Source organism: Ceratotherium simum, chromosome 2 (assembly GCF_057802395.1).
Source record: "Ceratotherium simum simum isolate JZ-2026a chromosome 2, ASM5780239v1, whole genome shotgun sequence".
In the NCBI taxonomy this organism is placed as follows: Eukaryota; Metazoa; Chordata; class Mammalia; order Perissodactyla; family Rhinocerotidae; genus Ceratotherium; species Ceratotherium simum.
In genome coordinates this window covers 78,713,112-78,739,483 of record NC_141901.1, presented here as the reverse complement: position 1 = coordinate 78,739,483, position 26,372 = coordinate 78,713,112, and the positions used below count along the sequence as shown (strand labels likewise).

General features: G+C 43.0%; 1 protein-coding gene across 1 annotated transcript in view; it reads right to left on the bottom strand.

The window, feature by feature from the left end:
* The window catches only part of LPAR3 (lysophosphatidic acid receptor 3), a 71,728-nt gene that overhangs the window by 27,435 nt on the left and 17,921 nt on the right, over positions 1-26,372 (bottom strand). The window contains exon 2 of the mRNA XM_087420115.1: positions 22,444-23,200. Coding sequence (XP_087276241.1) covers positions 22,444-23,179 — 736 coding nt within the window. The 5' untranslated portion in view covers positions 23,180-23,200. The remainder of the gene's footprint in view (positions 1-22,443; positions 23,201-26,372) is intronic.

Genomic DNA, 26,372 nt, shown 5'->3' with positions numbered 1-26,372 from the left:
AACACAGGGTTTTCCAACCCCTGGTTCCAAGCTTTTCCTTAGGCATGCGATCTACACACACTTGGGTTCTATGACACTCCTGTTCCTCTCCTTTTTCACTTAAGTGACATGAGTTGGTTCTTGTTTTTGCAATCAAAAGTTTAGCTAACACATGAATAGGACTCTAAATTTAAGTATAAGGCCGAAAACTGAAATACATAGTTTCTTCCAGATATGTCATAACCATCACTGTCAGATCAATAATTTGCTGTAATTTTAGAGTCTCAGACAAAAGAAGTTCAGTCACTGGTCAAAAGCCAAAAAGTTCCCAGAGAGTCAGGAAAAAAAACAACCCATAACATAAGGCCATACAAGTGATTTTAATAATGTAAATGAACTAGCAGAAATCCTTTTCCTTACATTTCCTTTAGCTTCATAAGTTACAGTTTTAAAGAAATGCACTTAAGTAGATTAGTTTTCATTTTGATAAAATGAAAAGTATTCACACAGATTATAAACTTCATCAGTCTGTTTATTCATAGCACTCAAAAAATTGTCATTTTAAAAAATTATCTGTTAAAGAGCTTATGAGTAAGCACATTTTTTCTTTATGTAGGCAAATGAGGGTAGACTTGGGAGTTCCTTTTAGAAGCAGAAGATAATAACAACAGTCCTGTGTTTGAATTTCAAGTTCAATATCACATTTGGCATGGATTTCAAAGTCTTCCAGGGGTGCTGTTTTGTTCACAAGGAAGTTTTTCTCGTTTGAGCCCTCTTGCATAAGACTCTTGGAGGACAGCAAAGAAAAAATAGATTCACTACATGCTGAGACATGGAGAAATTAGCGTGCAGGCAACATAAGCCACCCAATATGCAATGCTTCAGCCTCAGTGATCTTTATATCAAGGCAATGTCATCCTTTCCTTAAAAGGAGGGGACCAAGGACTGAAGAGAAAGTAAACTCCTGTCTTGGTCTTCCCATTGCTAAAAGTAAATCAAGCCTGGGTGGGTGACAGGGCTGAGCCAAAAGCCCAGTGCCTGTGGAGGCTCTGGCCTGCAGAACATTCTAACTCCTGTCTTCCTCCTCATATTCATAATTGCCTTTTTTTCTTTCACCACGTCCTCTTTTCCCCTCCACACAGCTACCCTTCAAACCGGCTGTTGCTCTCAGTCTGTGCTGGAGTCCTTGGGTGGGGACAGTGGGGAAGGTGGGTGGCGATCCACCCTCAGACAGAGGAGTAACTTCCCAGGCCTGGTGGGTGGAAGCTTCTGTCTGTGACCACCTTCCAACAAACTTTGTTTTTGTTTTGTTTTGTTTTGTTTTTATTGAGGTCATAATAGTATATAACATTGCGAAATATCAGTTGTACATCATTATTTGTCAGTCACCATATAAATGTGCCCCTTTACACCTTATACCCACCCCCCAACTCCCTTCCCCTCTGGTAACCACTAATCTGTTCTCTTTGTCCATGTGTTAGTTTATCTTCCACATATGAGTGAAATCATATGGTGTGGGCCGGCCCCGTGGCTTAGCGGTTAAGTGCGTGCTCTCTGCTGCCGGCGGCCCGGGTTCGGATCCCGGGTGCGCACCGAGGCACCACTCCTCCAGCCATGCTGAGGCCGTGTCCCACATACAGCAACTAGAAGGATGTGCAGCTATGACAGACAACTATGTACTGGGGCTTTGGGGGAAAAATAAATAAATAAAATCTTTAAAAAAAAAAAAAAAAAAGAAAAGAAATCATATGGTGTTTGTCTTTTTCTGTCTGGCTTATTTCGCTTAACATTAAACTTCGTTTTTAATTGTGATTTCTTCTCTCCGGTTGTGTTAAAACATATTTAATATAGTGAAATGGGTTCTTATGAAGCAAAGAAGTGGGAAGAAGGACCTGTCAGTCATCAGAGTGTGTTGGTCTAAACTTCTCCATGCTAGAGGGGCACTGGAACCGTTTCATACTTTTATAAATTTCAATATAGGCAGTTTTATTGCTAGGGAGGGAGACTGTGTGGAACTCCACCTCTGCTGGACACCAGCAGAGACTTGCTGGTGGATTTTTGTGGTTAAAGTCCTAGTCTACACTAATAGCATTGTTCTAAGAGACATGAGCCTTTCACAAGTTCATTCACCTGAACATGGCCTTCCCTAAGAAAGTAAGCGGCCTGATTAGCCTCTTCTGGCAGATCAAAAGTCAGTGAAGCTCTGGGGCTATTTCTGGAACCTGCCAAATTGACTCCTTTCTCAGGGCTTTGCTCTTGCTGTTGCCAGCTCTGCCTAAATGGAACTTTCCCCACTGTCGCTGTGCTCAGCCCTCACTGCATTTGGGTTCTATTCAGATGTCACATCAGCAAGAAACTTCCAGGACCACCCAATCTAAAGTAGCTTCCCCTTCCCCAGCTCTGCCCTGTCACTCTCCATCCCTTCCCCTACTTGATTCTTCATCAGAGATCTTAACACTACTTGATGTTACATTCTAATTTATTTGTTTACGGTTCACTGACACTGGAATGTAAGCCCATAAAGGCAGGGAATTTGTCTTGCTTCTCACTCTATTCCCAGGGCCATAATGGCCCTGAGGAAATGCTATTTGAATGAATGAATAGTAATGGAAGCCAAATATCTCAATTTCAAGCTTAACACATGCTCACTTCCTTGTCAGCTTAAATTTATTCCTCTATGCTTTCTGCCCTTGGTTTGCTGACAGGGGTTGATAGGTGGATAGCTCTCACCCTTTCAAATGTCTTGTGCTCAAGCACAAATGCTTCGTTTAAAGGTATGTGAAGTATAAAAAGCTAGTGTTGATGGAAAGCATAAGGAGAAAGAGCACTGCACTGTTCGTGGGAGTGTAGATCAATACGATCCATTGGAGGACAACTTAGAAATACCTAACAAAATGTTAAATGGGGATTTTCTTGATCTACTAATTCTCGTATAAGATAGTTCACAAAAATAGTGCCACAAATGCTCAGAGATACAAGGATGCTCACTGCAGCATTATCTGTAAGGGTGAAAAATTAGAAGTAGCCCATAAAATACCAACAATTCAGTGTGGAATACAATGTAATCTTATACAGTCCCTGAAGAGAATTAGATAGATATGTTGATACTGACATGAAAAAAAAAAAATCCAAGATATATTGTCAAGTGAAAAAAGCAAGCTGGAGAACTACTATGAATCTTAAGAACAGATACCTACACAAAAATCATTACTATGTGATGTTTCACTTATATGCTGTCTGGGTTTTTTAAGCTGATGAGTTGGAACATTATAAATGTGTATATGACTGGCACTACCGACGAATAACGCCAGTATAGCGACAATAATTATCCAAAATTGTTTTCAGTAGAGCAGTTGCTTGCTGAGTTTTGTATTAAGTTACTTTTCAATATGTGAGATATTTTAAAATGTAGGCTTTTGGTTATGCTAAGAAAAAAATGTAATTCAATATGATAGTAGGATATTGTTTGTAAAGTAAGTGGGGGGGCATGGAATGACAACCTCTATTTCTCTGATTTTTCATCCTCCACTTATATATGTACATAATTATTTATGTTACATATGTGTGCTTGAACCACATTTTTGTATTATTTTGATTTATTTCAGTAAGCATACTGTCTAACGTTTGAGATGTGTTCTGATCTTGGTAACAAAAACAACAAAAATGTTATAATACCAGTTGCTAGAATTGCGTTATGTTACCTAGGTAATGCCATTTGGACTATTTCTATTTCTTCAATACAAAGGTAAATTAAAAAAAAAAAACAAAATCATTACTATGTGTGTGTGAATGGTACACACACACTCATTATTTGCAGGGAAAGTGTCTATAGGATGACACATCAAACTATTAACAGTGGTTCTGATCTCTCTAAAGAGAGGACTGAGGGGGACTTCCACTTTCTAAATTATAAATTTCTGCCATGCGTAAATTTTAGCAATAACCAAGTGTTACGTTCATAATAACAAAAATAATAAAGGTTTTAAACATCATTTAAATTCTGGAGCCAAAGCACTTTAATGTTTATAAAACCATTTACATTCTGAGCTCTAGTCTCGACATTCAGATCAACAAGTTCTGTCACCTCTCCCGGTTGTATTTATTCCTGATGCATAAAATGAGGCTAGGAATTCTTGTCCTGTCACTGCTTGGGGCTATTGGGTGCCTAAATCAAGTTCATAGGACGAGTTTTGAAAACATCTAAAAATTACTAAGTAAATTCCAAGAAGCCATTATGTATATTGTTTAAGCTTCTTGTTACATTATATTTCATTTACTGTAAAGAATTCACTCTAGGAGGGATCTGTGTTATGACTTTTACAGATGAGGAAACTTGGGCAGAGAGAAATTAAACTTCTCCCTTGGAAAGCAGAACTAGAAGCCAGTGCTCTGACTTTAAACCCGCATTCCATCTCATTCACTACCCAGAGAGAAGGCAGGTAAAAAGGCTCTGTAAACTAGGACTCCTCCAAAATGACAGGACTGGGTCTAGTCAGGAGCAGTACCAAGCACCCTTGGAACTATAAAATAAAACAAAACTACAGTGAAAAAACTGTATGTTTCTTATCCTGCAAAGTGCATTGGTCCATCACCACCAAGGCCAATTAATCCTTTTAATTACGCTCAAATAAATGCTTTTATACACCCAAAACCAGAACAGTTCAGGAAAACCTCTTCCGAATAAATATTTAAGATTGAAAAGAAGAGAAAATGTAGGCTACGATTAAAAACAAACAAACAAAAAAACACATGCCTTTACTCGGAGGAAAAATGAGACTTTTAGAAAAAAGCAGGGGCAGTGGTTCCACCAAACTGTGGAAAGGGATCCTTCATCCACTGGGAAGTTTCTAAAGGTTTGTTTGTTATGGAATGCTACCGTTATATACAAACAAGGTGTACAAACAAGAGGGCAGGGCATGTTCCACCAGTTCTACACGGCCACAATCCTAAAAGTTATTACTCTTGTCAAGGTTTCAAATAAGAGGTCTCATGTCTAAATAAGGTGGAGGGGGCTCCAATTCCCTCAGCTTCAAGCAAACAAATCTTAGTCCAATATCACAAAGTTCAATCAATCTCCCAGCACCAGCATGGATCTACTAAGATAATAAACAAATTCAAGATAGTTAAGTTTATCGATCATAAAAGATTGTCAAAAAGATTTCCCAGATAAATTTTCCTAAGTGTTAAAAAAGGCATTTTAGATATGTTTCGGCTACGTAACTGAAACAGTAGACAGCTATCAATTACATTGTCCCTAGACGTTATTTTTTAAATAATAATTATTATTCTCTCTTCCTTGGGAGTGTCATCCAGAGATGTTTCACAGCAATAAAAGACTGTCTTCTTAAAGATTTCTTTGCTTAGATAATTCAACAAACATTTCTTGAGCCCTACTACGTGCAACACATTGTGCAAAATAAAGATGAATGAGGTATGTCAGTCCCTGCCTCAAAGAGGCTCACCTAACACAAAGAATTAAGGTTAGAAACGCTATGACAGATTTGCACTTCTGTGATAGTTCCAGTCCTATTAGAGAATCCCAAAACACGATATTGCAGAACCTCATGCAATTTTTATTTTCAAGATGCTATAGCAACAGACTCCTGTGCCCAATTCACACATACTGGTGCTGAAGACATACTGCTCGAAACTAGTAAACCCTGTCAGCAGGTTAATTTTAGAAGTCCATTCTCCCTTCTCATTTATAGCTACTTATATTTCTCTGCCTTTTCTTAATGACTTTTCCACATGAAGCAGTCTCTAAAATATTTCGGGGCAAGATTTCATCCCACGCTTCCTCAAGAGTGCAATAATGTTGGAAGCACAGTTTGCAGGTCATTGCGAGAGGTCAGCAAGAAGTCCCCTGGTGTTAATAGCTTGAGTAATATTGTTTTCTCCTTCAGATCACACCATTAAATTGTTTTCATTACCCACAAAGGGATTATTTGTGTCAGAGCAAATGAGATCTGATACAAATTCAAACTGGCTAGTTTCAACCTAGCAAAAGAACAAGACAATGACAAAAATTTGTTAAGTCTCTTCATGATATATAGGTAGAAGAGAAGAAATCCATTAGATAGATGGGTCCTATCAGAGCAAATTATGTAGCTTCAATGTGCTATCTGGATGTTCTGAGGGACTAGCCTGTAGTTTATTCTCCTAGAGATTGGAGTTGAGGGGATATTTTCCAAAGGTTTTGAAAGAAATGACATCTTATGTTCTCTAGAAGTATCAGAGATTCCGCTTTGGGCCTCTCTATTCATTGAACTTCTTCCAATTCTAAGCCACCATTTTCTTTGGTCTTGCAGGCATCCGAATGTAAACCTCTGAAGCTGGGCTCATCCTTTTGCTGCTCCCCTCACGCCCAGTGTGTCTCCACCTCCTGAGGCGTCTATCGTTTCAATGTCTTTAAATCCATTTTCCTTTTCTCTTCTCACTGCCATCATAGTAACTCCTGCCTCTGAAGTTGTTCTGCATGGGATGAGGGCATTCAGAATACCCTGGTAGTTTCTTCAAAATATGCACGTCAGGGCTCTACCAGCAGACCACTGAATTAGAAACGGGTATATGCGTGTAGGAGGGGAGGCAGAGTTCGTGCGTATGTTGAAAATGTTGCCTGGTTTGATCTTGACACAACGCACCACACCACCTCCTGAAACCACATTTTTATAATGACTATCTGGGCCCTTTTTCTGCAGCCTTCCAAACCAAGCACTTGGAGCCAGGTAGAGCCTACCTCTGATTAGGAGGAATCTGAGGAGCCCCCAGCCTCAGTTCAGCCTTAATCCTGGTGCCTGCTTTACATCCTAGCCCCACTAATTAGGTCTCCACAGTAACCTGACTGGTACTCCAGGTCTGCTGAGGCTGGGCCTCTCCCCGACTCCGGTCAGTCTCTCAGGGACTTGCGGGCCCTCGAGGATGCATCCACCCCTCCTGATCCCCACCGACCCAGGTCAATGACCAGGTTCCCATTACCTGCAGTCAGGCTTCCCTGACCCTGACTTGCTACTGCTGATTCCAAAGCGGCTTCCCCACCTGGTTGTTGGAGGAAGTGGCATCTGTCATCCCAGCTCTCCTGCCTGGATACCCACCCTTCCTTGGTGGCTCCTGGGCACTATTCTAGGGCCCCTGCTGCTGTGCTGTCATCTAGGACCTGCCACTTTACACTGATCTGTCTGGGGCACTCCCTCAGCACCGCCTTACACGGCAGGCACAGGCCTTTGTGAGCCTGCCCAGATCCAGCCAGTTCCTTCCCTCCACTGCATCGTCCAACATCCCTGGCCCCAGCCGGGCAGCCGCTCCAGCCTTTCACCTGCCACAGAGCTTGGGCAGTGGCAGCTGGAAGGGAACAAGTGCTTTCCATCTGAATGTGGCCAGCATCCACCTCTACTACTTCCTTAACCCTAACCGCAGGTCCTGACATCACCACATGACCCTTTCCTGGTCTGGAGTGTTGGAGAAGCTCGACGGAGGGGAGCCGCAGAACCCCAGGGGGCCATTTGTCCCCCATGCCAAGGGAATGCCCAGAATGCTCTCTAGGAAACTCAAGAGTAGCCCAGAGATGCTAAAGAACTTACCCTCTGTGGGGACAGAGTGCTGTGAGCTTCCCGCTCATTGTGTGAAGGGTTGCCTAGCCTCCTGCCCCTCGACTGATAACTATGGGACAGGCAGTGTGCTCCAGGAAGTCTGTGAGGGACCTAAAAAGAATGAGGCCTTTCTTACAGACCCCTCAGACTCTAATCTACTCTCTTTCCCGTTGTCCAAGGCTGCTTTTGGCTAACGAGCTCCACGCGCCTTGGCTTGGCTGTGCTCTCTGAACATCTAGTGCCTAGTTATGCCAGTCTCTAAATGATCCAAGAAGGCTGCTTTCTCCTGAGGCCCTGAAGCCTCTTGATGCTGCCCTTAAATCCCCAGGTCCCCAGAGCCTAGTCCTAGAGGCTGCAGAGAGGCTGCAGAGCCAGGTCCCAGTGAACTCCTGAGTTTAGAGACCCCCGCCTTTCTCTGCCAGATCCTGAAGCCCACAGCCCTTTCACTCTACAATCACTGAGACCTCTCAGGCTGAGCCCAACCATCACTTTCACATCTGGGGCAGGCCTCGGCCTGACTCTCCCCACCAGCAGTGAAGTCTCCTACGTTACCTCATTCCTGAGCTTAAGAGAGTCCAAGAAAGCCCTCAACTTAGGAATTTCCAGACTGTCCCTGCAGGGCCCCCTGGCTGGCCACTGTCCCTCTCAAATTATAGAAGTTCAGAATCCAGTGGCTAGTTCTTGGCATTGGCCCTGAGGACCACATTCAGAGACATTCCCTGAGTTAGAAGGGTCTGTACCATCTCTGATTATATAGAAGCCAGCAAAGAAGATCAGGAAGTCTAAAGATTCTCCAGGCTCACACCAATGCCACCCTCCCTGAAATGCAAGTCACCTTAAGCAGAGGAACAATATTTCCCCTTCAAGTTAGAACAAATGGAGGAGAGTCCAGTTATTACCCCATAAATTATCATTAACCTCTTGAAGTACCACCTCTGAGGGTCCATTCCATGCTACTCAAGAGACACAGTTTTGGCTTCTAAGCTGTATAGACATTCAACTAGAGAGACATCCAACTGGCCATGCAGATCCTAGGAACTTTGCTGCATGTTTTGCAGCATCTGCACCCTCAAAAGTAAACTCAGTATAACTCCTCTGGAGGCCAGAGCCTTTGACAGAACATCAGGTCTAACTATAAGGAGCCTCAGGACCCTTATAGTTAGACCCTTGGAACATATCCTGGGGAGGAAAATATTGACCTTCCAAGGGAGGAATCGTTCAAGTCCTGCAAAAAGTCCTGACAGTTCATAGGAGGCCCGTTTGTGGGGTTCCTGAGGTGAGTCCAGTCAGGAGGGGGACTGTTCTGGATACAACACTTATCTCATAAGCCTTGTCCTTGACCCAGGCAGGCAGGCTCAGAACAGACACAGAGCAGGAATAGACTGTTCCCTGACTCATCAGAGAGTCCAGTTCTGAAAGCCCAGTAACATATACACTCTAACTAGAAGCCCTGGGACTGTCTCAGCCACACAGCCCATCTACTTCCTGTCAGTGCTCGAGGCTGGTGATAGGAGCCTTGCCCTGGAAACAGGCACCTGTCCTGGAGAAGACAAGGAAGACTATAAGAAAATACCTCTTGCAATCGAGGAGACTGATCATGAGACAATGTACATGGTGGCTCTTGTAGTCCTAAGGGAGCAAATTCAATGAGACCTAAGTCTTCCAGAGTGCGCTGGATCACAGCAGCTTGGTCCTAGGCTAGTTAAGGCCAAGGGGTTAACCTCAGCAGCCAGGGCCAGCCTCATGGGCATGTGGCCTGTGCAGCCACACAGGGCCTGCGCTCACAAAGGCCCTACGCCTGGCTTAAAGCTCTGCTGTCGCCATCTTGAATTCCTCAATAATTTTATCTTTGAACTTATTTTTTGTAAGTGAATTTTGATGGGACAATGGACTAGGAGTGTGAGCAGATGAGTCATGTGGAAAAAAGGAAAGAGCTTTATATTTTAGTATGTTTAGTGGCAATTTTTTTCCTGCCTTTTTTACAAGGGGTCCACAAATAATGTAGCGAGTCCTGTCAGTAGCCCTGATGTAACCACCTCCCACATAACCAGCCCACCTGCAAAGGAGGGAATTAAAGACATAAAAATTGCCAGGTACTCTCTGGAGATCCCTCAACCTCGAGTCCCAAGGCTACCAAAGAAAACTCCTTGTACACCTTAGGGTCACTCACACAAGTCAAATCCAGCCCTGAGATTACTTGGTATGCTCTTCAAATTCCCCTAGCTCAAAAAAGAAGACCATTGATGAGAACCAGGACATAGGGGGCCCGCATTCCAGGCAGCAAATCGTGTTGTTATACCACAGGATTAGGAAGAAGGGTCCTGAGTGGCCGTAGGACCATCCCTGTGGTTATGATCAGGACAAGGACAGAGGCTGGGGCAGCTGCTCAGTTCCTGTACCAGGACCCACCCAGTGAGTGTGTGAGTTCATTATATAAACATCTGCTGAGTACCTACTGTGCACCAGGCACTGCAGAGATGAAGACAGACACAGTACTGTCTTAGACAAGTTCACAATCTAGTAAGAAACACAGGCAATTAGTGAATAAATTATAATAAAATGGACTAACTAGTTTCATACATATAAATAGTGTGCTATAGAAGCACCAGATAATTAACTCTGCCAGAAGGGGTCAGAAAACATCAAAGAGAAGGATCGTGAAAGATGAATAGAAGTTTGCCATGCTAAGAAAAACTGAGAGGGGCATCTAGCACTCCCTGCACACCTGCAGAATGGTGAGAAGCCTGGTGTGACAGAAGCATGGGAGGCGTGGGAGGGGGACTGTTTGGAAAAGAAGGTTGGAAACAGGACTATGAAGGGGCCTTGTAATCCCACCTAAGGAATCTGGGCTTTATCTAGTACGCAGGAGGAGCCAAGGAAAGATTAGGCAGAGTTAATTGTGCTTTTCAGGAAGATGCCTCAGCTGGTCACATGGAGGAAGGCCTGGGGCAGGAAAAGCTGGGAGGAAGGAATCCAGACAGAGAAGACAGTAAGCAACAGAATGGAAAGGCGTGGTCTAAGGGGATGTGGTAGGACCTGAGACACCACTAGAGCAGATGCGGTGACTAATTGGATATAGATGATGAAAGAGATGGCCATACCAAGCTTTCCAGCTTGGAAGGCAAGGCAGTGGAATATGGCACTTCCATTGCAGACATCCAATACAACACGTGGAACAGATGAAGTTTACAGTGTCTGCAGGACATCCCGCTGTGTGTGTGTGTGTGTGCAACAGTCAGATGGAAATAGAGATTTGGATCTCGTGAGAGAGGCTAAGGATGGGAACACTGCTTTGGGGGACATTCACATAGAGGTGTTGGTCCACGCCACAGAAGTGAGTAAGATCACCTTGAGAGAACTGGGGGAGCCAAAGGGGACAGAAACAAAGGGCATTTCAGGAATGCCCAGGGACGGGAGAGACTGGACAAGAGACAGAGATGAAACAGGAGGGGGAAGAAACCATCAAACAGTAGCCATGCAACAGCGAGGTCAAGCCAGATCACTAAATTCAGCAGCTAGGAGGACAATGGTGGCTTCCTCAGCACAGTCTTAGAGTGGTGAGGGCATGGTTTGCAGTATTAGGAAAATAGGATAGTAAAGGGAAAGAGAGAGACAGAGCAGTAGCTAGAAAGGAGAGGTAAGGTCAGGGGTTATATTTTAATGATCAAATATACAGGAGAGCAAGAATAAGGATGAGAGTAAGCTCTTGGGGAGGCTGGAAGCAGGGGGCTCTGGGAGAAAGCTAGAAAAGAAGGATGAGGGCCTTTGTAGGTTGGCTAAGATGGTGAAGGGAGGGAAATCAGGGGAATTCATGCCAAAGACTTCTATCTTCTCAATTAGAAGGAAGCCAGGAAGGTGAGGTCAGCTGGGGGTTGAGAAAGGGCAAAGTTCACATGCCTTAAAGAATCACAGTTTCCAAGATGAATTCCTGCCCCTGAACCTTAGTTTCCAGGATGGATCCCTGCTTCTTGCTTCCAGGTCTCTCTGACCTTGGCCCCCTGATTTTTTGATCTCTGCCTCCTGCCAGCTTTCCACAAGCTCATGTTCCACTGGCCTGCTCCCCTCCTGCTCCCCTGCAGCCCCTGCTGGGCCTCCCTGGCTGCTCCTCCCTCCCTGTGTAGACCTGCCCCCTGCTGACAGACGGACCTTCCCGCAGCATTTACTATGATGAGCACCTTGGCTACCTACCACCCACAGAGCCCTGAGCCAGTCCCAGCAGGCCCCTAGGTGACCTCTCCCACTCCAACCCACCTCCCATCTTTCTAAAGCTCTGCTTTGCATTTAGCAACTCCTACCTTCCTCTCAACCCATCAATACCCTCAAGATCCTATAGAGTTCTCCATTGCCAGATGATCTTAGGATTCAAGGCCTTCCATTCTCTGGCTCCAGTATGCCCCTGAAACCAGAAATCAGTCTGCCCTGTCTTTCCTTCCCACTCCTGGCCCTGGCATGGTCTCCCTAGATATGTGTGTGCCTGTCTCTCACCCTGCCTTTCCTCTTATCTGCAATGCTTTGCCCTCTCTTCCCCACTTGTCATACTGAGATCTGGCTCATATCCTACCTCTTCAAGGACGCCTCCATAGACTATCCAAACCCACAGCATTTGGGGGGCCTCACCTGGCCCTTGCGTATATTTCTTTGTTCCTTTAGTTATCTTTTTCTGATAAGCTTCCTATTTCCTCAGACAAGCCTATAAATAAGGTTCCCTTTAAGTCGTACATAGGAAACACATACATAAGCCGCACAGACCAGATCTGCCTCTGGGTCACCAATCATGCACATGACCCACCTGTTAACTCAGAAACCGTGGTCATCTCCTGACAACCATAACACATTCGAGCAAGCAAAGATTCATCGTGCCTTCAGGGGAGAGGCCATGTCTAATAGTTAGTATACTGCCTAAAACCTAGTAGGTACTCAATAAATGTTTATGATGAGAAAGTATAAGCAGCAGAAATCCCTTCTTGTTCAGAAAACACAGAGGATAAAACAGGCCCACCGCTGGGTGGTGAACTCTCTGACTTGATAAAAGCAAAGAAGCCTTCTTGTGTATCACTGTCACTCAGGCATCCAAGAACGGGTATATTTCACCAAGGCAAGAAGAGAGACCCACTAGAAGAAGCAGGAACTAGGAAGTCCCGAGCTCTGGCTGTCCACTAGCAATGATTTACAAGGTGAACTTGGATAAATCTCTCAACAGATACTGATTCTTCAAGGTAATGGGATCTTTCCTTCTCACACTCTGCAGAGCTAGAATAACCATCTGGTGGGGAGGGAGAGCGGGTGGCTGGACTGGAGGGACAACTGTCAGAGCAGGGGGAAGGGCTGTTCACGTCCCCCTGCCAATACTTCCTGGTCCACCTGCCCTTTATCCCAGCTTCTACGTTGATCCCTAGGTCTGTGACAGGCTGTGATTCCAGCAAACACCCTTTACTCCCAATTCCCACCCAAAATGTTTGCTTTAGCTGCACACTGAATACAGTCCCCAGTTGATATTTTAAAAATACAAACAATGTTAACACAGATTTGATAAAATTCTACCTTGGGTCAGCACACACCATACAATTACAGGTGTTAAATTAGCCAGGTGCTGTGACAGATAATAACTACATTCACCTTTGGGAGAAATCAAAGCCCTATGAGAGGGCATTACTGAGTTCTGGGACTCAGTAAACCTTCCAGGAGGCTGGGTGTCGGCGTGCAGTTGGGTAATGGAACTTCTCTTCTAAGTGAAATAAGTCAGACAGAGAAAGACAAATACTATATGGTATCACTTATATGTGGAAGCAAAAAAAAAAAAAGAAAAGAAACAGAGAATAGAATGGTGGTTGCCAGGGGCAGTGGGAGGGGCATTGGGGAAATGTAGGTCAAAGGGTATAAATTTTCAGTTATAAGAAATATAAGTTCTGAGGAGCTAATGTGCAGCATGATGACTATGGTTAATAATAAGATACTGTATACTTGAAAGTTGCTGAGAGGACATCTTAAGCCTTCTCACCACAAAAAAAGTTAACTATGTCAGGTGATGCATGTGTTAATTATCTTGATCTTGGTAATCATTCCACACTGTATAGGTATAGCAAATGATCGTGTTGTAGACCTTAAATACATGCAATTATATTTGTCAACTATTTCTCAACAAAGTTGGGGAAAAAACAAAGAGGCAGAATTTGAGAAGTGTTTCTGTACCGTGCACTCAGGAAATATTGAATAATTGTTTGTTCTGGCTGAAGAGGAAGGTTTCAGGTTTCTAAAAAGAAAAAACGCCAGAAACAAAAGTTCTGAAGGAGGGAGTGGGATGAGGGAATCAAGAAGCTGAGCGCATTTAAATGAACAGAACTGAAGGAGCACGTGGAGGAAACAGAAGAAGGAAGAGAGCAGAGCAGTGATTACACTGGAAATGAGGAGAATGATTTGGAAAAATGACTTTTGAACTGACTGAGGCATCTGAAATAACGAAGCAGAAGGAAAAAAAATAGAGAACCAGAGGCAGACTTGAGATAACAAAGGGCTGCACAGAGCAGAGGCAAAGGGCAGGGACAGACTCCTAAAAATGTTGTGGCGGAGGAGGTGTCAAGAAGTGGAGACAACGTGACAAGGTGGGATGGAACCGCAGGCAACGATGGGATTTTTTTTTGAATTTGAAGCCGTCTTCCTTCTAACATCAGACAGGAAGGTTTTCTCAAGCTCCACGTTCCCCCTCAGAATGGAGGGGTTTGTCAAACTGTCCTGTTGGGGCAGCAGCTGGGAGGCGATTACACTTTTGCACTCCCTCCTTGACAGCTTGCCCTGGAAGCAAATGCTTCTCTCCCGGAAGGCCCCTCTTGCAAGATCACAGGTACTGTGACATAGGAGGAGCACATAGGAAAAGTGTCTGTGACAAGGGGGCTCCTGTGATGAGCTGTTTTAAGACAAAAGCACAAACGCCCCTGGACTCAATGTACTAAGGATTGGTGCCTGGATGGCTTGACTCTGAAAAGAATTAGTCATTCTCTGTCTGATATGACTGCACAGCAGCAAGAGATCCTGAGGGCCAACAATCTGATCATTTCACTCAGCATTTCTTAAAGGGAAAGCTTTAACTTTTTTAAAAAAAAACAAAACAGATTTGATTACTAAGGCATGCAAGGCAGCAAACATTGAAAGCAGCTTCTGTGATGCAGAGGCTACTACAAGGCCACAAAAGCTGAAAACAAATATTTCAGAATTTCTGGGGACTCTGGTTAGCTTCTCTTGACTCCTGGTTTCTGTGTGTGTGTGTGTGTGTGTGCGTGCGCGCATGTTTTTTTTTTTTTTAATTGAGCAAGGACATTTCACTGATGAAGCCCATAAACAATATCAAAAGGCCTGGGTTCTGGTGTCAGTTCTTTTCAGACAAAGGGCAAATTTCCCAATCCTAGTAAAGGTGGTAATAGTACTTACTAATAGTAACTTGACTAACAAGTACTGGTAGGATGCCTTAGCAAGATGGGGACCGTTTCTTATGAGGAATGTCTTACAGATCTACACACAAGATGTTGGTGCTATATTACAGGATTCTTATTAAGCTAACACCTAATGGTCAGGGTCTTGCTTATAATGTTTTATTCATAAATGTTGCAAAAGTGAAATGAATTATTAATACAAAGATCATCTGTCAGAGACAGGAATCATTAACAGAATTTCATGGGCAGCAGGGGGAGAGTGTTTATAGGGACTAGCAATGCAAGTGCAGAGCTTTTCAGATCTGTGGTAACCACGTGCTCAGACTGGCCTGGGTCTCCAGGAACTGAGCCAGTGCCATTTGCCAGCTGTGGGCTAGCCTCTGCAAAGCACACCCAATAAGCTTCCTCCTGACTACTGGTCCACATCACAAAACCTGCCATCATGATGGTACCCACAGTAGGCCTCTAGTCCCCATCTCCACAGTACCTGTGACATTACTGGGAATAAAAAGGCACTCTGCCTGAATACAGGGCAAGGGTCTTCAGAGTCAAATGAAGGCCTAAGAAGAATAGCTAATATTTACTTAGTACTTACTATCTGCCAGGTACTAAGCTAGGTGCTTTATGTGCATTATGTCACTGTATCCTAAAAACCTCACCGTGCCAGAGGTACTGATGTTATCCCCATCTTACAGAGGTGGAAACTAAGTCACAGAGAGGTTAGGGAAATTGCTCTTGGAAGTGGCAGGAAAGGATTTAAATCTGGTTCCCTCCCTATTCCAAAGTCCCTACTCCTGCCATCCACTTTAATGAGCGTAAAGTTTGACAAATGTGGAGCTGTCACTCTCCAGGAGATGTTGTCTTAACTGTCACTACCACACTGTCAAATCTTTAGAACAAATCAAGAGCGAGTTAAACATTGAGAGATCAAGTGACTTCACAGAAGCAAGCTTAACTAGATGTCAAGGGAGATACAAGTTACAAGCTCATTACTTGAGTTGATGTCATTCCAGCCCTGTCACTTACAAGAGGCTGCTAACTAACCTTGAAGAGTGGGGTCCCAGAGCCAATCTGCTTGGATTCGAATCTCAGCTCTGCTACTAATCTTGGGCAAGACATTGAACCTCCCGGGACCTCATTTTCCTCACCTGGTAATAACAACAGAACCTCCCTCATAGGGTTCTCATGAAGATTAAACGAAATAAAACAAGTAAATCTCTCAGAACCATGCACATATAACACACAATGAATATTAACTATTATTATTTTTACCAGTATGGATTTATGGGCAAGATGCTTAAGTCCACCCAAGTTGCCTCATCTATAAAACAGATCTGCAGAGAGTTGTTATGACGGTGAAGTGAAATAAAATCCTAAAAGCACATCACACACGGACCTCCTCATAGTAGGCACTCAAAAAATATTCATTTGTTTTCCTCTTCCCAAGACAGCACTATCACTTACCCTTCTGAGACCTCAGTTTCCCATACTATAAAATGGGATACCCACCCAGTCCTCTGTTATTGTCTACCTCACAAGCATGTCACAGCCAGAGCCTGCCAAAAGCCAGACTGGATGTGAGGAAATCTGGTCCTACTTTTGGTTTCAGCTTTTGAAAAGGCACTTAATTTCCCAAACTTTGATTTCCTCATTTATTCATTCTATTATCATCTCAACAAGTTTGTTCCAGACAGCGTGCTACACGTTAGATATGCAAAGACAGATAAATAAGGTACAGTCCCCGACTTCAAAGAGCGCACACTCTACTTCAAAATAAAGGCCTGTAAACAATTAAGTGCATTGACTGAGGTATGGACAAGATAGAGAGGTGGCCCAAAGGAGGTAGTAATCAGATTTACTCAGGTAGGGCAAGGAAAGATGCAGAGAAGACAGGCCCTTGAGTTGAGTCTTACAAAATGAATGGGAGTCTTCCAGGCAGAACAAGAGGAAAGGTATTCCTACACGTGCGAAGGCTTAGAGATCCAAAACGAGGAACTAAATAATTATAGCTGAGTGCCGGGTGCATCAAGGTTGGGGGGCAGGAAAATAGGATACTAATATCTTCCCCACTTCCCTTGCAGGATTTCCACGAGACCGAATGAGAACTATGTATTAAAACACTGAATAAGACACAGGGCTGCAGAATTGTCATGTAGATTATTAGTAATACTCTAGCAAGGCTCATTACGGTACTTAATTTTCACCCATTTCCTAGCATGAGAACTCCGGGTATTGTTTCGTCTCTTACCACCCCTTTGTCTCCTTCCTCTCTCCCCTGAGAAAAGGCAAGAGGATTTAGCATTGATCTAAGTGGAGAGGTGGGAGGGAGAGATGAGAAGAAAAACATCCAGCTCTTTGTTTCAATGACCACAAAGCTTTTCAAAAAGTCCCTTAACTATAATACCTCTCATACTTTAAACGAGTTCAGTCGTGATAGGCCAAACAAGAAACCTTCACGCTAAGACCATGGCTTTTCAAACATTCTTTACGATAACCCATGTTAAAAAATACATTTTATATTACAATCCAGTACATACACACACACACACACACACACACACACAGGTTATGAAACAATACTTATACCAATTACGGGCAATGCACTGTGATACTTTCTCTTCTTACCTACTGTAAGTCATTAAAAAAAAACTGCCACTACAATCTCCTAATTGATTTCATTACTTGCTAGTGGGTCACATCCTGCAGTTTGAAAACCACCACCCTGGGAGACAGGAAGGTTCATGGAAGATTTCACAAGTATGGTTCACAAATCCCTTCAACCTTTCTTTTCTTTTGCATTTCAAGACATTGCAAAATAAAAGAAAGTCCAGCCCATTTCCTGGAAAACAAAACACACCTGTGTTCACAGATCACATGGTGTGTTGTTTCCACATGGGGTTTCTTGTGTGTTTGGTTGCGGCAGCTGATTAGGCTTCTCGACAAGTAGGATTTCAAAATACAGGACTCTCTCTAAGCAGGGCCTTGGTGCCCTGCGGAAAGTAGGATCATATGTCCCCAATGTCTTTTATATGAGAACATTCAATAAGCAACCTCTTTCACGTAAAGGGCCCACCACACTCATAACCCAGAGGTGAGCAAGCGTGCTGCCTCCGGGCTGCTGAAATAGGAACACAGTGCCTAGATGCCTTTCCAACCACGCACAGATTTAAAATTCACACCACCATCAACACTACCACCACCTCCCTCAACAAGGAAAGAATCTCCCCACCCAGCTCTGTATGCTTTTGTGTTCAACCAAAATCCTAAAGCTGGAAAGAAACACAAAGGCCATCTGGTCTACCTCTCTCCTTCCAAAGACCATGGCCAATGAAACTTTTTGGACTCACAGTTGAGCTATTTTCTGTTGTACCACAACATGCACCTGTGCTCCCCAGGGCCTTTCTTGTGGTACTGCACAAACTCTAGATTTTCTACTGTCACACTTTTGATTATGCTGTTCCTCCTACTTAGAATGTCTTTCCCTCCTGCCCGGACAAATCCCGCTCATCCTTCCAGATCACATCGCACGCCCTCTAAGAAGCCTTCCCCAAACTCTACAGCTCCTGTCCATTCCTTGTTCCTTCTCCGAAATGAGATTAAGCTCACTGAATTCATGCAACCCTTTGCCTCTTAGATACTGTTTGACAGTTAATATATATTTATTGACTGACTTTCTAATATTTAAAAGAAGGTGCCTTTATAAGAAACTTTAATCTTAAGTTAACCTTTCCTACAACATATTCATCAAGGAGTAAATAGAAAGATTTAGCATTTTATTATGATGATATTTTAATCAGGTAATCATTATAGAAATAAATATTAAGCTATTAATTTCCACATACTCAGAACCCGTGACTACAATAATGGTGGATGCCAGCACTGTTGATTTTTCTAACACAGTGTCATATGGGAGAAACTTGCCTTAGGCAACCGAATTCTCACATGTACCAGACAGAGCAGCTGAGGGGCTTCCTCCCTAAGGAGACACTGTGGTAGATGCTATCATGGAAGGAGATTTTGTGCTTTGATACACAGTCTATCAATGAACTCTGTGTGGCTTTGGTTACTTATTGCTGTAATAGGATCACTGAATTTTGTAATTTAGAAAGAACTTAAAGATTATCTATTCCATCTCAGATGAGGAAATTAAACCAAGAAAAGGTGAGCTAATGTGCTTCAGATCACCCTCGTAGAAAATGACAGTTAGGGCCGGCCTTGTGGCTTAGCAGTTAAGTGTGCGTGCTCTGCTACTGGCGGCCTGGGTTCGGATCCCAGGCACGCACCGACACACCGCTTCTCCGGCCATGCTGAGGCCGCATCCCACATACAGCAACTAGAAGGATGTGCAACTATGACATACAACTATCTACTGGGGCTTTGGGGGGAGAAAAAAAGGAGGAGGATTGGCAATAGATGTTAGCTCAGAGCCGGTCTTGCTCAGCAAAAAGAGGAGGATTAGCATGGATGTTAGCTCAGGGCTGATCTTCCTCACAAAACAAAAAAAGAAAGAAAATGACAGTTAGGGCTAAAACCCAAATCTTCTCTTCTTCAAAGAAACCAGGAGCTAGAAGCCAAAAAAAACTCATATCCCCGAGCTCTTCAGTTTCATTTCCCCTGTCCTCAAACTTCCTGTCTTCCACCAGATGCCTCTGTCTCACCACTGAGGAACTTCCCCAGGTCCTCGACACCAAACTGTCTTCCGGCCATTAACAAATTCCGCAGTGTTGTTCCATCTCAACCCCATGACTTCTCTTAGCCTACTTGGTAATTGCATTGTTTATTCTGGTTTTTCCCTTATCCAATATCACACCTGCCAAAACCACACAGCTCCTTTATTTTAAACCATTCCATAAGTTCCAGACAAAGTTATATCCAAAACTGAAGCTAGTGACCACGACTGTCTCACAAAGAGTTCTATTCTCTCCACCTAGGATTAGAGAGGCCTTTTTTATCTCATGCTGTATATGGTATACAATATGTTAAAAAAAGAAAGTTTTCTCTTTAATCAGGCAGGTAATTTCTCAAGACACATAGCCAAGCAAACGATCATGCTTGCAAGTTAAGCAAGGAAAGTAGCAGAGTTCATTGACACTACCAATAAATACCACTTTACTCTTTACCAAAAACATCAATATCCTTCTAGCTCAGGAATGGAAGAATTGACTAATGTGACTCCTCTTTCGCTTACTCTTGTCTATGCTCTCGTCAAGGCACTAAAAGTAGAATGAGGTGGTCAAAGCAAAAGATAGGACAAAGGGGAGACCAGTAACAAGTCCAAACAAATCAATACTAGCTGCAGAGTGTGGTGTTAAACATGCAGACTCCAAAGGCCCACTGGTCAGCCTTGGTTTCACCACTGACAGCTGAGGGACCTTGGGCATACTGCTTGAACTCTCTGCTCAGTTTCTTCACACGGTAAATGAGGATAGTAGCAGCACCTACCTCACAGGGTTGCCATGAGGATTAAATACGTTAATATGTGTAAAACATTTAGGACAATGCTTGACACATATTAAACATTACATAAATATTTGCTAACTAAAATAAATCCTCAGTTTGAAATTATTTTAACAATCATGCTATGTGTTTGCTCACCTCCCAATCTTACTAGCAGTTTCAGGACCTAGAGACATTGTGATGGTTCCCATACCACACCCCATACACCCTGCATCCTCTAATATGAATTATTTCCCAAGAACTCATTTTAAAATTCCTTCACATTGGGCCCTGACAGGAATATACTTCTGGATATCTCTCAATAACAGTCCCCATTGCTGCAGCCACCACACATGGTGAGAAACAGCCCCTCTAACATAGAAGACAAAGCCTATGAAACCACAGAAGTTCTTGTTTGCCCACACATCACCAGTTCTATCTGTAACCCAGGACCTACTAGAGAGAAAACAAAACAAAGGGAAAATTCTTCACACCAAATGTGTCTTCTTGGTACAGGGCTCACAGTACAAAGCAAAACTCCTAGGAGCTGTTCAAACTCGCTGTCCTAAAGCTTCTCTTCCCTTTCTTTCTTCATTTTATTTTGATCAGGCTCTTGGCTACAATAAATTTGAACTTCTCAAGGTCACCAAAACACTACCACTTTGCTAAACCCAGTGAGACCTCATCTTACTCCATCTCTCAAGAGTATTAATACTGCTGATAGTTCCTTCCTTTTGGTGGTTTCTAGGCCACCATATTCTCCTGGGTTTCCTGGCTACTCCTTCTGGGGCTCCTTTGCTGGTTGCTCCTTGCTTTCCCACCCTCCTTACTGGAGTGTCCAGAGGCTCGTTCCTTGGTCTTCTCTCCTCCACCCATGTTCACCTCCAGGGTGGGCTCATCCAGTCTTGTGGTTTAAAATACCCTTTCTTCCCCCAAGAACTCTCAAATACAGATCTCCAGGCTGGACCTAAATCCTGAACTCCTGATTCATTAACTCACTCAGATGTCTAATGGGTTCCTAAACTTAGCTTGTCCTAAACCAAACTCCTGACCCTCCCCATAAACCTCCTCCTCTTCAGTCTTCCTCCTCCTCCTGCTCTTCAGTCAGGAGTGTCTCGGTGAACGACACTCCCCATCTTCCCTCCTCCTCTCACCTTCCTTCATACCATACCAGTCAGCAAATCTCATCAACTCTCCCTTTAAAAACCCTCCAGAATCCCACCACACCTCCTCACCTCCAAACTGCCCTGTGGTTCCTGTCACTGTCATCTCCCCCAAGGACTGAAATACCTTCTTAAGCAATTCTCTTACTTTGCCCTTGCCCCATTACAGCATCTTCTCAAAACAGCAGCCAGGGAGAAGACATTAAAACATAAGTCAGATCATCTCACTCCCTTGTTCAAAACCTTCCAATGGCTTCTCACCACACTCAGAAAAGCCAAAGTCCTTATGATAACTGCACAGCCCCACATAATCTGAGCTGCCCCACTCCCACCCCATCAGCTCTCTGACCTCATCTCCTCCGACTCTCCCTTTGCTCACTCCACTCCAGCCACAGTGGCCTCCTTGCTGGTCAGTGCTCCTACGCTTACTGCATCTTCTGCCTGGAACATGCTTCCCCAGATACCCACGTGGTTCATTCCCTCACCTTCACGTCTCTGCTCAAAAGTCATCTTCTAGGTGAAGCTGTCCCTCACAACGCTTTTTAAAATTGCAAACTATACCTGCTTAGCACTCCTTATCTCCCTTCCCTGCTTTATTTTTCACCATAAGGCTCATCAGCATCTTATTTTATAAATATTGTAATAACATTTATTATAAAATCATTTTGTTTATCCCCATGAGAATACTTATTTTGTCTTCCCCTATTAGAGTATAAGTTCCAGGCAGGTGGGGATTTATGTCTGATCTTGTTCAGTGCTGCACTCCTACTACCTAGTAAGTGCCTCGTATACAGTAGGTGCTCAATAAATATTTGCTGGATTAATGGGAATAATGGCTCACTTGGTTCCTCTTACCTAAGACAGTCATCACCGTCTTCATTAGCTTCATGGGTGTCTTCCGGCGGCTGATGGACCCACTTGTATGTGGAGATAAGACATTGGTTTTCCTCTTGACGTACATGTAGATCCGCAGATACACCACAACCATGATGAAGAAGGCCACGAGGTTGGACACAGTCCAAAAAATGAGGTAACTCCTGCTGTAAATGGGGGCCAGGGAAGAGCAGGCAGAGATGTCACAGAGGCAATTCCAGCCCAGTGTGGGCACCGCCCCCATAAAGATGGCAATGGCCCAGACGAACAGAATGAGCAGCGTCACCCTCTTTTTGGTCAGGTTGCTGTGGACCCGCATCCTCATGATTGACATGTGCCTCTCCACGGCAATAACCAGCAAATTGGTCAGGGAGGCAGTCAAGCTAGTGTCCAGAAGCCCCTGGCGGAGAAACCAGCGGTTGACTGTCAAAGTTTTTGAAACTGGGCCAGTGTTAAACATCAGGAATACATAGGCAATTCCAGCAAAGAAATCTGCAGCAGCTAGGTTAGCCAACAGGTAGTAGAAGGGAAAATGAAACTTTCTGTTTTTGATCACTGCTGCGATGACCAGAGAATTAGAAAAAAAAATAAACAGGCAGAAAAATGTTCCAAGACACAAAACAATCACAAGCTTCGTTCCTGTCCACTCATCGACAGTGTCACTGTTGCTCCTATTATAAAAAAAGTCCATCTGCTTATCATAGTGACACTCATTCATTGTGGAGAAGAACCGAACATCCTAGAAAGAAATTTAAAGAAGAAATCAATATCACTCTTTGCAAAATCAGTCACTAACCCACCAATTGCCACTGCTAAGCCCCTTGTTCTGGTCAACTCCTGTTAATCCTTCAGATCTCAGTGTAAATGTCCCTTGCTCCAGGACCCTAGCCCCTGACCTCCTATCACAGCATTTATCTCACATCAGTAATTGTTGTCCATTTCCCAGGCTAGGCCGCAAGCTCAGTGAGGGAGGGTCTGTTTCGTTCACCATTACAACCCCAGGACCCATCTGCCCTGGTTGCCTCATGACTGGTGTTTGCTGAATGGCTGGCCGGCTGGCTGGCTGAATGAATGAATGAATGCATGATTATGGAGGCAACAAAACATCAAATATTCTGAGGCCTGAAAAATGCACTGAGCGTTGGTAACAATTACAGCACAGCATGTTAATGCTTCCTCCTGATGGTTTCCAGCTCATTTCTTATTCGTGGGTTCTGTTCATTTATCAAGGGCAGGCTGGTAATGCCCAGCACATTCTTGCCAGGATCACAGGGGTTGAATTACTCCTCACATGACCAAATGGCTTCCCCAGGAGATCAATTTTCCACCACTTCTGATTCCACTCCTGACACTCCTTTGGCCATCTTTTGGTTTCCAGCTACGATGACAGCACTCACTTGTTAAGCCTGTGGTGCAGGGCTGGAGACGTTGGTCTCAATACCCCCTTCCTGACCTTGTTCACTTCTTCCTTATAGTCTCCTAATCCAAACTCTGACAATGTGAATTTGTTTACTGGATTTTCCAAGTCAATCACTTCAAGTCAGTTTCCTTCCCTGGGCTCTTGTGAACACAGCAGGTCGGGGAAGAGCAGGCCTCCATGGGCAAGATGAAGATCTGGAATTTGGGCAGACGTCCAACCACATGTGGATACAAGGACATGCCTGCCAAGAGGGGCAAGTCCTCAGGACACATGTCTGAAATTGACCCCAAACTGGGGTATCAGGCAGACAGGGAAGGCACTAATCTCAGGAGAAGACCTTTTGGACCCCAAAAGTGAGGGATTCTGGCCAAGGAGGGGCTGGGCAGAAGCTCTAAGGATGCCCATCCATCTATACTTGGTGGAAAAACGAGGTGTTCTGCCTCACAGTGGTCTGGCCACAGCCATGAACGGTCCAATCAAAGAAGACTGGGATTGAAAGAAATCTATCTTTTGGGGAGAAGGACCATGGGCTCCAACGATGCTACAGTTTTTTCACCGGAGAACCAGAGGTCCAGTAGGCCCAGGCACTGAGCTGTCCACTGGCAAGAACGAAGTGGCTCTAACGGCAAAAGCTTAATAGAAATCCCCAGCTTTTACAGTTCTTACAAATTCTGCAATCCAGTACCACATCCAGAATCAAGATAAGCAGATCAGATATCAATTTGAAGTAGTACAAAACAGAAATGTATCTCAGAAAGTCTTCTTTTTAATTATATTTTAATGGTGTAATGATCCTTGTAAATGAATTAGATACTTGCTTCTCTATCATGGCAAACGGAACGTAAAATATCATTTTATATGCTTAAAATAAACAAACTGGGAGTGGTCTCAAGAGACAAATGGTTCCAATGCCTTTCAATTACAAGGAAGGGGGACTCAATTTTAATAATAACAAAATAAAAATTTACTCTCTTTGGCATCAGATACTTCCATAAAACAGGCCAATATATCTATCCTATATCATGATAATTTTCCCAAATTAAAAATACAGATGCATATGATCATTTTAATAGCTTCATAATGTTCCAGTATATGAATATACCACACTTTACTTAACTAATCCCTAAATGTTGGACATTTTGTTGTTTCCAATATTTCACTTTTGTAAGCAAGGCTATATTCTTGTAGATTAATCTTTACATATTTGGTCAATTATTTCCTTAGTATTAATCCATAGATTCAAATTGATGAAGTAAAGGATAAAAACTTACTTAAAGGTTTCTAATACATATCATCAAACTGCCCTTGAGACAGTTTATTTGTTCTGTCATTCTATCTCTAATCCCACCAGTAGCATATGAGAGTTGAACAGACGATACTGATCTAGTGAAAATCAGTGTAAATATCCAAGGAGAAAATTCAGCTTTCAACAGTGTTAGAAGTATATAGAAATTGAAGACAAACAATCTACGAACCACATGAGAAATTTTAATGATACAATTTTGTGTGTCCTTTCGCTAATGAAAAAGTCTGTATTTTATTTTGCTACATTCTCCAGATAGCTAAGAGAAACACATTTCTAATTTAAAATTTATATAATCCTTTTTAAATTAATCAGCAATATTGAGATTAATATTAATTATATATTAACATTACTAATTATTAATATTATTAATTAATAATATATTGTTCATATGAATATATTAATATTCATATTAATAATATGTCAGAAAGAGGTTGGAATTAAGATACTACCAACAAATGGTTAAAATTTTCCTAATATTCTTTTGAAGAGGTCTTAAAATTTTAATTTTGGTTTGTAAATTTAGTTGAATTTATAATTATATGATGTCCTAAAACTTCAACGATTTTTACTTCAAAATCTTCAAATTCAACTTTCCCCCATCGAAACCAAAATGGCACATTCTTAGACATGTTTTAACAAAAACTGTCCTGAGGCTGAGAAAGACTTTTGTCTTACAAAGCTGAAAAACCATGACTAACCCGAACTACCCCCCTAAGCAGCTCCCTACCTCCCAGGCCTGAATTCTACTTTGGGGAGAAAGAGACAGGAGAGCAAAAAAGTTTGTATAGGGAATTGGTGAAAAAGATTCCACAGGACGGAATATCACACAGCCATTGAAAATCATGTTTACCATGAAGTTGTGTTAATATGAGAAAAACCAGGTGCCATTATTTTCACTACAAATTACATACATACATGTATATGTATATATACATATATACACACATATATTTGTGTGTCTGGACTATTTTTAAAAGATATAGAAAAAGATAATGAAAAAAATCTCAAAATGTAGTTAATTAAGAATGGTGGAATTGTGGGTCAATTTTAAAAACTGTTTTCAGTTTTTCCATGTCCCACATTTTTTGTAATAAACAAATAAATAGGCTTTTAAATGCTAGTTTACAAATTCTGTCTTAGGAGCACACACTCTGCTTAATGTATTCTACCTTTCTTCGACAACTA